The sequence below is a fragment of the Filicampus tigris genome, chromosome 1 (assembly GCF_054856515.1).
Source record: "Filicampus tigris isolate MCC_2025a chromosome 1, RoL_Ftig_1.0, whole genome shotgun sequence".
NCBI classification, from domain to species: domain Eukaryota; kingdom Metazoa; phylum Chordata; class Actinopteri; order Syngnathiformes; family Syngnathidae; genus Filicampus; species Filicampus tigris.
The window spans coordinates 32,795,992-32,809,066 of NC_141217.1; the positions used below are offsets into that span (position 1 = coordinate 32,795,992).

Below are 13,075 nucleotides of genomic sequence, written 5' to 3' on the forward strand. Positions count from 1 at the left end.
TTAATCGATGGTTAATCGTTCATACAACACAAGTATGCAATCATGGTTAAATATATGACAAAAAATGAACGAGCTTGCGTATTGGAGAGAGCCCGAGTGGAGTGTGTGTATGTGTGAGTCTGGCTAAGAATATTCTTAGGGCTTTAACACCAACTTCACAGCATTTATGTGCAATATAGAGTGAATAAAAACTACTATGATAACAATAGTAGTTGTTTTTTTTCTTTTCTGGGGTTGTGGGGGCTAAATTGTGTAGAAGTGGACACTTTCTTTAAAGATTCTACATATCTCTGGTTTAATATAACAGTAATAGTCATAATTACTAAATGCCTGCAGACTATCCAAGTCAGTCACACATGTGCAAGTCTCGCAAGTCGTAACCTTCAAGTCTCCAGCAAGTCCCAAGTTACTGTGGAAAAGACGCCAAGGGTAGCAAGGCCCGAAAAAAGCGGGTTTGGATGGCCGGTGTGAAAGAGGCGGAATGAAGCCAAAGGGGTTTGAGCTGAGAGCGGCTCAGACCGTATTTTTTTTTTTGGTATTTCACTGTATACATCTGCAATTTTTGCCTCTTCTCTCTTTCTATCTCAGATTTTAGAACTTTATTTACCCAAGTAGTTTCAGTACTAAGATCAACAATCTGTCAGTCTTCTCGTCACATTGTTACACAAATCTTATTTGTCTTTAAAGTATTATCGTTTACAATGCTGTTAATAATGGACAGTGCACACTGACCAAAATAAGAGCAAACCCTTTTTTTTTTTGAAATGCCACTTGCACATATTTTAGGTACTGCTCCACAAAGCAGGGAACTATTTTAGGGCAACTGTTTTGATGAGGAATCCACTCACTGGTGGGTGTGCTGTTGTTTTTAGTCGTAACGTTAAGGTTGGAGACGTCCTTGCCTTCCCTGCTTTGACTCTCAAAAGGTTTCACAGTTAAAGTGAAGGTCTTTAGTTTGTCCAAATGTTTATGTTGATATGATATGCGCTCATGAAGCCTGTGTTTTTGGTGTTCAACCCCATCATTTCTCAAAAATATTGCTTCCTGTGCTCAATCGTGACACATAATATCTCCCTGAAGCATTCCTGAAGGTTCCTGTAAAAATCTCTGCAGCTGAGACTTAAGGAGACTGCTTTCCCTTAAAAACATGCAGGACTTTTATACATTGTGTATGCGTCGTTTGTCGTTATACTTTTTTACGCTTCAACATTTTCTTGTTTTGCATCAAAAAATAAAAATCATCGTGAGAATAATCGTGATTTCAGTTATTACCAAAATAATCGTGATTAATGTAATTAACATGATCGAGCAGCCCTAGTCATGTGGGAAAGAGTAAAACAGCATAAGAATGATCATAGATAATAGGCATAAAGAGCAGAAGTCCGACAGGGGTCAGAGGGTGTCTTGACATAGATGTACTTGAAAAATCAAGTCATACGGAAATATACCAAATTAAAACACACGCTCCTTTTCCTCTCAGATGGTGATTTCGCATTAATGCATTTATTAATGTCAGACAAGCTATTACGGTAATCAATTTTCAAAAGATCTGTGATTTGTAATTCGACAGACAATTTTTATGAGGATATTTTTGTCCCAGGTGAGTAATGACCCGGAACATGCTCTGTGTGCATGGAAAACGAACAGTGTGCTCACTTAAACCCGGGAGGGCCCTTGTCCTAATGAGTGTGCCCTGAACCTCTTTTCATCCACTGAATGAAATTGCCTCCACCCTTCAGTAAGAGATAATCACACGCTTTTTCTACGACATCTGGCTGTCTGTCATCCCCAACACGCACAGGTTGTGACGTCATCAAATTCTTGTGTTTTTAATGAGAATTTTTGCTGTCTGACTCAGCAGTATGTGGTTCTCAGTATTATTGTAGGAGCGCCTGTCTGTCTGTCAGTGCGTGTGGGCGTATTTGTCCATTCAGGCTGGCCACACACAAGCAGATGGCCGTACGCACACGGTAGCCAGATGGTGTTAGACTTGGCTCACACCTTTGCCGCTCTGATTCTTCTTTGTTTGGGGGTCTTAGGAGCTGTTCAGTTACTGTGGTGTACGTGCAACCAAATGAAAATAAATCAAAGCTAAACATTAAAGCAACACTAGGTAGATTTTCGACCCTAATGAAATATTTTCATAACTCTTCTGATGAAACGTTGACTTACAACTGGTTGAATTGTACTTTCGTAATGGCCTGAAGGGGTCTGTATCGCTTTTACTGGCACTAAGCAACTTTGAGGAGGGGGGTAGGAACCCTAGCACACAAAAAAACTACAAATATGCTGACTTGCTTTACGGCATACGTCACTCCTCCCCGTTCCCCGTTGGTTACAAAGACCGTAGTCGATTCTCAAGTCTATGTACAATTACTGGTATCAAGGCAGAAGCTGCAAAACATCAGTTCCAACGTAGTATCCAACAGCGGAGTTAAAACCGCAGCTAAAAAGGAAAACGCACGGCTCGTTCGTCATCGCACTCTGGCGTCATGAAGGCTGAAGCTGCTTCCCCGGAGGCGGGGCCACGACCAACCTCCGCCAATCTCACATTAATACACTCGGTTAAATCCTCTATGATATTATTGCGTTATTTTGTGTACATGACAATAGTTTGTGTTGATTATGTAATAATTTGAGAGACAAACGGGATTCTTGTGGGGTTTTTTATTGAGTTGACTACAGTGATTGCAAAACAAGTCAGATCGCATTGCTTGCTGTAAATCGGTAAAAAAAAAAGAAAAAAACTGTGCCATGTGCATAGAGGTATGAGTATATGAAACAATACAATATGAAGAAATGAATGAATAGAAATAACCTGACAAGTAAGGTGGGGGAAGGGCGGCGTTGGGGCAATACGGTACAAAACCAAATTTAAACATTTCATTTCCAACATCGTTATATTATATTGTTTGGACCCATTTGGATTAACTACTACATCATCGCCATTCCATCCTTGCCACAACCAGGAGGTTGTGGGAAATGTTGTTGCTCATGGGAAATGTAGTTGACTTTGGGCAAAAACACTACCGCTCTTGTCCATATGGCGTCGCCATAATCAACCAATACTGGACGCTTCCTCAGTGTTGCTTTAATACGACACCCTTTAAGTGCAGTGAAGCACTATCTGATCTGTGATTGTGTTCAACCATCTTTCTTCAACTTGGCTTTTTTTCCCCCACAGCCACCATCAGTGTCATAAAATGTTTAACTGTACAGTATGATGTTTTCCGGAGCATTTTAATACTCTTAACTGACCTACAAGTAAGAAGCTTACTGCAGTTCATGGTAAAACAGTTTTACTCACACCAAATTCTGATGGCGACTGATAGTCACAGTGACGTAAGCGGGAGATTAGCGCGTGTGTTTATAGGGTGAGCCGCGCAGCTCACTTGCCGGAATACATTCTGTTCTTTTCGTATTCTTGTCAACGTCTTTGCCTTATTGTATTGAGCAGCAAGAACAAAATGTCTACCGCGTTCCTGAAATTCGACAAGCACCATTTCCTGTTCCCTGGTCCTCGTCATAATTTCCATCACTTGGTTGTGACGTACCACAATAAATAGACGCTCACTGAGCTAAAATCTTTTGCTGACATGTCATGTGAAACCATGTGTGACACTTTAAAACTCAATTTTTTTGTTTTTTTTGTTGAAATCCAAATTTCAGGACTTCTAGAGACTATGTATGGAGGTTCTACTGTATAATAGGTCCTTACCGATTAATCAGCCCGCTCATTAATTCGGCCAATTATGGCCCTTTAAACAGCGGCCAAATGGCTGATGTTTGCTAATTGCTTTTACCCATTTTTGGGGCGGAGGGGTGGGGGGGTGACAAATTTTAAAAAATGGCTGGACTAAGCATGGCCGGAAGTGGATTTTAGTCTGGCCCACTAATCGGCCCTCATGCGTGCGACGTGTTCGCGAGGCGGCAAAATTTCATCTCGGCCTACTCGGTGAAAGGCTTCTTTTTAAGCTTCTTTCAAAACAAATTGTGTCCGGGAGTATATTCAAGCTGCGCGCAGCACTCGAGTATGGCACATCATGCACTTTCCGACTTCCGCAAATACGCCGCAGCAAAACTGCTGTGTAGTGGTTTGCTGGCATGCTTTTATTTTGAAGGCCGGGAAGTGTGAAGGAGGGCAAGTGTGGAAAAGAAGTAACTTGTTGAATGCTCGCAGACTCGTCGTCTGTTGGACCCAAATAATTATACAATACGACAAAACCAAGCCCAGGGCTCGCGATGGAAGTTAGTATACGCAGCCGGGTAAGTACGTGAGTAAGTGGCGCGTTTGAAGCGTGTCCACAGCGGGTTTGACTAGTAAGTTAGCCAGCTAAATGTCTTTAAATAAACCTCTTCTGTTAGCATCTCTCCCGTGGGGGCATCATGCACATTTTTTATTTTTTATTTTTTTTGGGGGCCAATAATGTTTATGAATATGGCCAGGGGGTCGCGGCCGGAAGGGTCCCCAGGTCAAAGGTGAAGGGTCGCGGCCGGACGGGCAAAAAGGGGTCAAGTGCCCAGCTCTGCTTTTACCTTTTATGTAGTCTAACCATTTGTAGCAATTGTACACAAATAACACCCATCTCATTATTTCTTACACAGAAATGTAAAGGCCTTATTGTCTCATTTGCCAGCCTGTCACTTCCTATTACACCGAGCAGACTTGTGGCATCAGACTGTGGCGAGAAACACATGTTTGAAGTGGGACTGCTAAGATTGTGTCTCATCTTCTGGCCTTTTCAACTTCACGGAGAAGCTCTCCAAAGATGTTCGGTTGTACTCATCATTTTCTCTTGCTTTTTCGCAGTTTTTTTTTAATGCACCTTTTCATGTGACCAAGCCAAACACCAGATTTTTTTTTTTTTTTTTTTCTAAAGACCATTTTTCAGACATTAAATATCAATAAAATATTTATTTGAAGTCTCTCTGCGCTACTGCTTCGCCACCCGGCCCCAAGATACAGGAAAAAAAAAAATATCCTGGGTAATTTAGGGTTTGGTTCCACAGCTCTGTGTGTTCTGGCATCGCTCATTTGCCAGAGCACAGCTGAGACCACTGGATGAGCAACTCGCAACTTTTGCCCGTGGCTTATTGCTTGTTTCTAAACACAGGGACACTGTGCAGTGTGCAACCAAAGCTAAACCTAAAGCTTACACTCGTCAGTCAGCTTAAAGGTCGGCAGCTTGTCGCGACCTCGGGCTTCAAGTTCATTATCATCCGATTCCTTCATTTGATCTCTTTTCCAGCAACGCTCCCCCGGCAAAGTGTTGTTTGACCTTATTTGTGTCCATCTCAACCTGGTGGAGGGAGACTATTTTGGGCTGGAGTACCAGGACCAACGCAAGATGACAGTGAGCCGCGCATGACATTTGAAGCAAATTTCAAAACTTTGTCTTTGTAACGTTGACCTCAATGTTAAACTCTGACCTTCACACAGGTGTGGCTGGACCTGCTGAAGCCAACGATGAAGCAGATCCGACGTACGTTAATGTGTTGTATTGTCATTTCAAAGGAACTGTGATATTTATGTTAAGCCACTATAACGCATTAAAACCTCCATAAAACAGTGTATAGATCTTTATGATATGTACAAGCGACATATTTTCCCTTAGAAAACCTCTACTGGTGCTAATCATTCAATTTTAATGCATGCGCCATGTTTAGTAGAAGCTCTGAAGTTTAATATATGGCAATTGACAGAGCCGGGCATCGTCCCTCCGTCCCCGCGTTTCCGTCCTGCATACTTAATCGCCCCACGTGGTCCCATTCGCTCGGAGTCAGCATCGGGAACGGACTTAAAGTCAACCCAAACACATTTTTTTCCAGAATATGTTCGATGCAATCCCACTAGTTGAAACAGGGCATTCTGATCAATATTACGTTTTGTGGAATAAGTGTTAATCCACTTGTTTTTAGCCATCTCTGGGGGCGGCCATTTTGTCTTCTGTCGACTGAAATCACGACGACCAATCACGGTTCAGATTGAGATAAAAGGGCAGCTGTGATCGGTCGTTGTGAGCAGTTGTGATGTCATTTTCAGTCGACAGAAGACAAGATGGCCGCCCCCAGAGATGGATAAAACAGAGTGCATTTTGCTGCTTAACTCATATTCCACAAACGCAAAATTAATCAGAATGCCATGTTTCAACTAGTGGGCCTGCTGGTAACATATTCTTGAAAAAAATATGTTTGCGTTGACTTCCGCTTTAACCGATACCGCGTCACCGCGTGTGTGTATCGCTTGTTTTTGTTTGAGACATTTTCTTCGTCTGGCGGCGTGTCTGCTCGTGCGGCGCCTGCGTGTGACGTGAAAATTACATTCTCGACACCGATTGGCTGTCGCCAATGAGGGACGGGACGGGACCACGTGGGTCAATTTAAATATGCAAACTCGGGGTTGGAGGGACGATGCCCAGCTCTGGTAATTGACACAAAAAGATAAGATGACTAAAAATATACAACAGCTTAGCTTTACTTATGAGTCTCCCTTCCCTCATTCTAGGGCCAAAGAACACCATTCTTCGTTTCGTGGTCAAGTTCTTCCCTCCTGACCACACGCAGATCATGGAGGAGCTGACTCAGTAGGTTTTACACACACACACACACACACAAACACACACACACACACACACACACTTATCAGAGAAGATGTCATTTCTAAATTACATCTGCTCCTCATTTTAAGTTCAATGTCAACCATATTTACTGGTGGCACACCGTTTGATCTCTCTGAACACTCAGACTGTTGTTGTGGAGCAGGCCAGCTGATTTTAGCAACGGGGCAGGAAGTGTTCTTCTCATTTTTTCCCCCTTTGTGGCTTTCTCACTATTGTCAGCATTTCCATTAATATGGATCATGTTTCCCAAACTTTATTGGGCCAAGGTGCATCATTTACATTCCAAAAATCTCATGGCCCACCACCAAGCAAAAATGTCCCACGTAGATACATTGTATACTGAACTAATGATGATGTTGTCGCAATTACTCACATTTATTTAGACTGTGTGTGAAATCTGGGTCTGTTTAGTTGAACACAAAGCTGAGGCTTATTCTTTTTGTATGAATGTCAACAGGTGGCTGCACAGATTTTTTTGTACCTTCCGTTATCTAATGGGAGAACATTTTATTGCTCGACATGTCACGCTATGTCAGCGGCATGAGCGAACATACCTTAGTTGTAAGTAGGGATTTAACGATTCACTCAAGATTCACCCTGATTCGATTTTCAGTTCCCGATTTTCGATTTGATTCGATTTTTTTCAAAATCGCGACCATGCTTGTCTCTGTACGTTAGTGTGGTGCTGCAGGCATCCACACACACAATACCCAATGATGTTTGGCATAATTTGATCTACACATTCAAAATGTGGTATGCATCTGGAATGGAAAAAAAAATAAAGATATTTTTTAGTTATTTAATTTAGTATATTCTAATGATCTAGGTATGTTATGTCTTTTGGTAGGTGTTGCCGTATAGGGCTTGTAATTGCTGGGATGCCCGAGTTTGAGTCGTCTCGATTAGAATCGATTATTCCATTAATCGAGTTGGATCGATTTTTTTTTAATCGATTTTCAATTAATCACAGCAAAGTATTTACACTGACGTTCAGAATTATTGGCCAGTAGCCTATTAACCTCTTTTGTGTTTCCTTTTCCCTTGCTTTGGTTACATTTCCCTCCTCCCTCCTTCCCTCCCTCCTTCCCTCCCTCCTTCCATCTGCTCCCGCTTGCCTACAGGTATCTGTTTGCTCTGCAGATCAAGCGAGACCTGGCCTGTGGTAATCTCATCTGTAATGACTCGAGCGCCGCCCTGATGGTCTCTCACATTATCCAGTGTAAGAGCAACGAGCGTCACTTAGTTCATGTCACGGTTGCTGATGCGAATGGTGGCGGCAGGTGTATTACCAAACGCATGGAAAAAGCTGCAAGTGCAGTTGGAAAACCACAACATGCATTTGTTTTTGTAATTTGCCAAGGGACAGGAAGAAGCTCATAAACTACAAAGAGTTTTTAGTATGTCACATCAGAAAAGACTCAAATCATCCATGAAAATACACAATTAAGTCTTGCACAACGATTATGACCATCAAATCAAAATCAGACTGCTTTTCAAATAGTTCTGGCCCCGGTGCGCTGATCACAAGACACAGCTGCTAAAGGGTAAAACTAATGACAGAGAGTCGACTGGCCCAACATGAGTGCTGGGAGGGGCTGATTGGCTGTGCACAGAAGGGTATGGTTGACAAATCCAGGAAAATCCAATAATCACTCAAAACAAACACAGGACCTATGAATAGAGTAATCTGTCGTAGCAAACTAAACAAAGTTAGACAGGGCTGTGGCAGTTGTACCTACAATTTTACATCTAAAGTTTGAGATGGTAGCATTTATATTTCAAACTTACTTCACTGACCACATGAATATATTCAGGGTCTCGGCAGCAGGATGCAGCACAGCAGACTGAAGAAAGTGCATCGGTTGCCAGAGTAACCGTCATTGCTGTGCCCATACTGCAGTACTGCATGGGGAGATGAATAAAAGTCGAACTGGAATAGAAACCATCTGAGCGCAGGCCTCTGCCAAGAGCGAACAATCCTAAGTGTGTGTGTCCGCCTGTCTTGTTTTGATTGAAAAATCATGATGGGAAATAGTTCCACTCCAGCCCTGTTGGTGCAACTCCATCTGCTGGGACGGCTCGAGAATTGTTTCATTAGGCCCAACTGCAGTTGAAGTTTAACAGTGACGAGTTTTTTTTTTTTTTTGTTCAGATCGTCACTAAAATTAAATGAGTTTTTTTTTTTTTCCACCTAGCTAACTCTTATATCTCCATCTGTCTCCCTTCCCCGATATGCCTTGTCGTCTTTCGCCAAATTCAGCGGAGATAGGGGACTTTGATGAGACCCAGAGCTGGCAACATCTCCTCCACAATAAATACCTGCCAGACCAAGACGCCATCCGGGACAAGATCACCGACTGCCACCGCAAACATGTGTAAGTTCTCACCCGCTGCCTCACCATTTGTGTCCACCTCACATCCCTTTTTTGAACAATTGTAACTGCGTGAATGCTTATTTGAAGGGGAAATCAACCCAAGCATATTTTTTTTTTTCAATGATATGTTCCCAGCGGGCCCGTTAGTTGAAACACGGCATTCTGATTACTATTGCGTTTGTGGAATATGAGTTAAGTAGCAAATGCAACTATTTTTAGCCAACTCAGGCGGCGGCTAAAAACGAGTTGATTAACTCTTATTAACTTATACTTATTGAAAAAAAAAATCCTTGTTGTTTACTGTATTGAATTATACGGTTGGGGTAAAATGGGTTCGTTCTAGACTCAATACTTGACATTTTAAACTCATGCTTTCTACTAGATTTTGTAATTTGTCAACCTTTGGACAATGGAACAAATTCATGTGCAGGTAATAGTCTTAGTTTCCAAAAGAAGGTTTAATGGCTAATTGCACTCCACTGGTGCAAATGAATGACATCAATTTGATTATAATAAGTGGAAGGTTCCTCTGTTGACTACTAAAAGACTGCAGTATTCATAAAATAAGAAAAAAAAAAGGTAGGACTGAGAAATATGAACATTTGATTTTTTTATCTGCTCTTTTCAAGCAGCCTGAACATTGTGCATACAAAGAGTTAAACGATAAAGATGATTGGATATTTTATAGTAATGAGAAGAACAGATGTTAAAAATTATGTTAAGAAAAACTATAATTAAATTACAGATAACATCTGTACGTGATCAAAAATGAACAACAAACAATCTTAAAGGGGATTAAAATTGAGTAAGGCCTTAAGGCTAAAGAGCTGGTTGAGGAAGTCAACCGAAATATTTTCTTTACAGTAATACGTTCCATGCAGCCCGACTAGTGTAAACATGGCATTCTGATTAATATTACGTTTGTGTAATATGAGCTAAGCAGTAAAATCCACCCATTTTTTTGTCCATCTCGGGGACGGCCATTTTGCCATTTCTGTCAACTGAAAATGACATCACAGTTGCTCAGGGCTCCGGGAACGACCAATCGCGACTCAGCTTTAGAAAACAGGTGAGCCGCGATTGGTCGTTACCTGAGCCCTGAGCAACTGTTGATGTCATTTTCATTTGACAGAACTGGCAAAATGGCCGCCCCCTGAGATGGCTAAAAAGAGGTGGATTTTACTGCTTAGCTCATACTACACAAACGCAATATTAATCAGAATGCCTTGTTTCGACTAGTGAAGGCGCATAGAACATATTATTGCAAACATTTTGGGGGGTTGACTTCCCCTTTAAACACAAACAACACTGAGCAGCCCTAACCCGACGGGGGATCAGTTCCAGAAGGGTGTCGGGAGTCCTAAACGCAGACGTCCACAGCAGGTCTTGCACCACATCGCTATCTCACACACGACACACCCACTCGCAATCACAACCTCCCAGCAGATTTCTTATCTTTCCCCTCCCTCTCATATAAACACACAAATGCGGGGCCGCGTCACCCACGGGTGTTTGAGCGCCACTACTTTTTTGGCGATGAAAGGGTTCAACACCGACACTTTTCCCAGCGTTGCTGTCACCCCACCTTTGGACAGTTGCTCATTTCGTCCCTCTGTGTGCGCCGCAGGAGCGTCTCTCGCCCAACCTCTTGTTCCTTGAAACATGACCCTAGCTTTTATTTTCATTTCACGACGAGCGCTGCCCTCCCCCACCGAGGGGAACGATCCACAAACATGCACCTGGGAGAACATGCACACATTTTTCCATTGTTTGCGTAGACGCGTCATCCCCATGTTAAAAGTGCCGCGGATGAACACTGAAACTTGAAGCTGCCCATGCCCCGCCCCTTTCCCTTCCCCCATCCCTCAGCCGATGCAGGAAGGAAGTGGCTAATTCAGCAGCGTATACAGGAAACAGGAAGATATTTTCAGATTTGCGGGGAAACAAAGCTTGCCGCCGCCATCTGATCTCGCCGTGTATTTAAAGCCTGCTGATTTTTTTTTTTTTTGTTTTTTTTTAACAATCAACTTGATCATCAGTGCGGCCTAATGAAAGTGTCATGCAAACACTAAAAGATAAAAGAGGCTACTTCCAAATATTGACACATCATTAACCTTCAGACTGTTGCAATGTTTAACGGCAGACCGTTTGATAAACAAGCCATCGGTTAGATGAGCGCCAGATCAGTGACTGACTGACGGACGGGTCCCTCTCCTCTTCAGCGGACAGACGCCCGCAGAGTCAGACTACCAGCTACTGGAAATCGCCCGGCGACTCGAAATGTATGGCGTTCGTCTGCACCCGGCAAAGGACCGCGAGGGCACCAAACTCAGCTTGGCTGTGGCCCACACCGGAGTGCTCGTGTTCCAGGTGACATCAAGCGCAGCGTGTCAATTCCGTGATAAGATTTTACCACAAAATATTCGAAAATTGGAGGGATGGAGAGTTGGGGGTTGGAATTTAAGTGGGATCTGACTTCCAAATTAACTGTGAAATCATTTCTGTTTGATTCTCTGGGCTGAGACTGGGGAACAGTTTAGTTGAGGATCTAAAAGAGTGTTTTCACACACAAAATAATTAAAAAATAAAAATACATTTTTCACAGGATACTGGGATGAATTGGAAATGTTAACAGGAGATCCTTACTGTTATTTTTTTTTATTCGACTTACTGTGGAAGCAGAATATATACAGTATACTGTATAGTATACATTAACAGAACATGGGGAAGGTGTGAGAGTTCAGAAAATCTTTCCGCTGCACTAGTTGATTGTTTGTTTTCGGGTTCAAAACACATTTTCAAACCAAACTAAGATTTGGTTTTAAAAATTACAGTGTGCGGTGAGGGATGATAGGTTTTGTTTATTTGTTTTTTACATGACCCTGATTCTGTGCATGTATTTTCCTTTCAGGGATACACAAAAATAAATGCCTTCAACTGGTCCAAGATTCGCAAGCTCAGCTTCAAACGCAAACGATTTCTTATCAAGCTGAGAGCCGACCCTGCTGTAAGTTTCTTCCCGGCGCTCTCCACGTGTCCGCCAAGCCATTTCAATTCCTGGCCCCTTCCAGTATGAGCCTGCTTTTAGCTTCGGCTCTCCTTATGCCCACCTCCTCTTCTTCCAGCAAAGTGGTCACCATGACACGCTGGAGTTTGCAATGGCCAGCAGGGACTGCTGCAAAATCTTCTGGAAGATCTGTGTGGAGTATCATGCCTTCTTTCGACTCTTCGAGGAGCCAAAGCCCAAACCCAAGCCCATCCTCTTCACTAGAGGATCCTCATTCCGCTTCAGGTAGCAACCTCTGAAAAGACAGAAGCACACATTTGACCATGCCATTAGGGGCAATTTACACAGCAATGTGTGTGTGTGTGCGCTGTACAGTGTATGTATGTTTATGTAGGTACTGGTATATGTATAGAAATGCTATTTATTAGATATGTTAGATAGATACAATACATAGATGCCCATACTGAATAATAGTACTGAAAAAAGTGCCCATCGCTGATATTTACTATGTCCCGAGCTGGGCACTTTTTTGCCGGTCCGTCCTCCGACCGCGACCTGGGTACCATTCCGTCCTCAAGCCTCCGTCCTTATTCATAAAAATGATCATCCTCCGACCCCATCCGTCTTCATCCTTTTAAAGCGGTTCCATCTTTACATCCGCTCCCACCCACCAAAAACAAAAAAAAAAACGTCCATGCATGTTGCTGCGGGAGAGATGCTAACGGCAGAGGTTTATTTAAAGCACAGAGGTTTATTTAAAGCTCATTAGCTGGCTCATTTGCTGTTCAAATCTGCTTACCTTGCACTCACTACTTCTGGGTTCACCGGTTTGACGAACCGCTTGCCACCACACGTTGTATGCGTGTAAAGAGACGGAAGTGAGTGAGTCGAGAGTTGTAATGTATGTCGTTGTTTATATGTCAATCCAGTGGACGTGAGAGAGGTCAGTGTCTGAACGGATGGGCAGAGACGCCCGGTCCAGGGAGCGCTTCCATTGGTCAGCCCTTCAGGTTGCTGATTGGCTCGTTTTCCGCTCCGCTTCCGGAGCCCCGACTGGAACGGTCCATGTGTGG

General features: G+C 42.9%; 1 protein-coding gene and 1 long non-coding RNA gene across 6 annotated transcripts in view; one reads left to right on the forward strand and one right to left on the reverse strand.

The window, feature by feature from the left end:
- LOC147153647 (FERM, ARHGEF and pleckstrin domain-containing protein 1-like) overlaps window positions 1–13,075 on the forward strand; it is a 47,503-nt gene that overhangs the window by 11,537 nt on the left and 22,891 nt on the right. For all 5 annotated transcript variants that reach the window (XM_086033769.1, XM_086033753.1, XM_086033738.1 and 2 more), the window contains exons 3-10: window positions 5,250–5,354; window positions 5,441–5,483; window positions 6,506–6,584; window positions 7,742–7,839; window positions 8,881–8,995; window positions 11,218–11,365; window positions 11,907–12,002; window positions 12,121–12,287. In XM_086033769.1, the coding sequence (XP_085889895.1) occupies window positions 5,250–5,354; window positions 5,441–5,483; window positions 6,506–6,584; window positions 7,742–7,839; window positions 8,881–8,995; window positions 11,218–11,365; window positions 11,907–12,002; window positions 12,121–12,287 (851 nt within the window). The remainder of the gene's footprint in view (window positions 1–5,249; window positions 5,355–5,440; window positions 5,484–6,505; window positions 6,585–7,741; window positions 7,840–8,880; window positions 8,996–11,217; window positions 11,366–11,906; window positions 12,003–12,120; window positions 12,288–13,075) is intronic.
- On the reverse strand, window positions 11,836–12,959 carry LOC147153648 (uncharacterized). Its single transcript, XR_015087180.1, has 2 exons — window positions 12,802–12,959; window positions 11,836–12,297 (listed from the first exon to the last, which is right to left on the reverse strand). It is a non-coding gene; the product is annotated as an uncharacterized LOC147153648 (long non-coding RNA).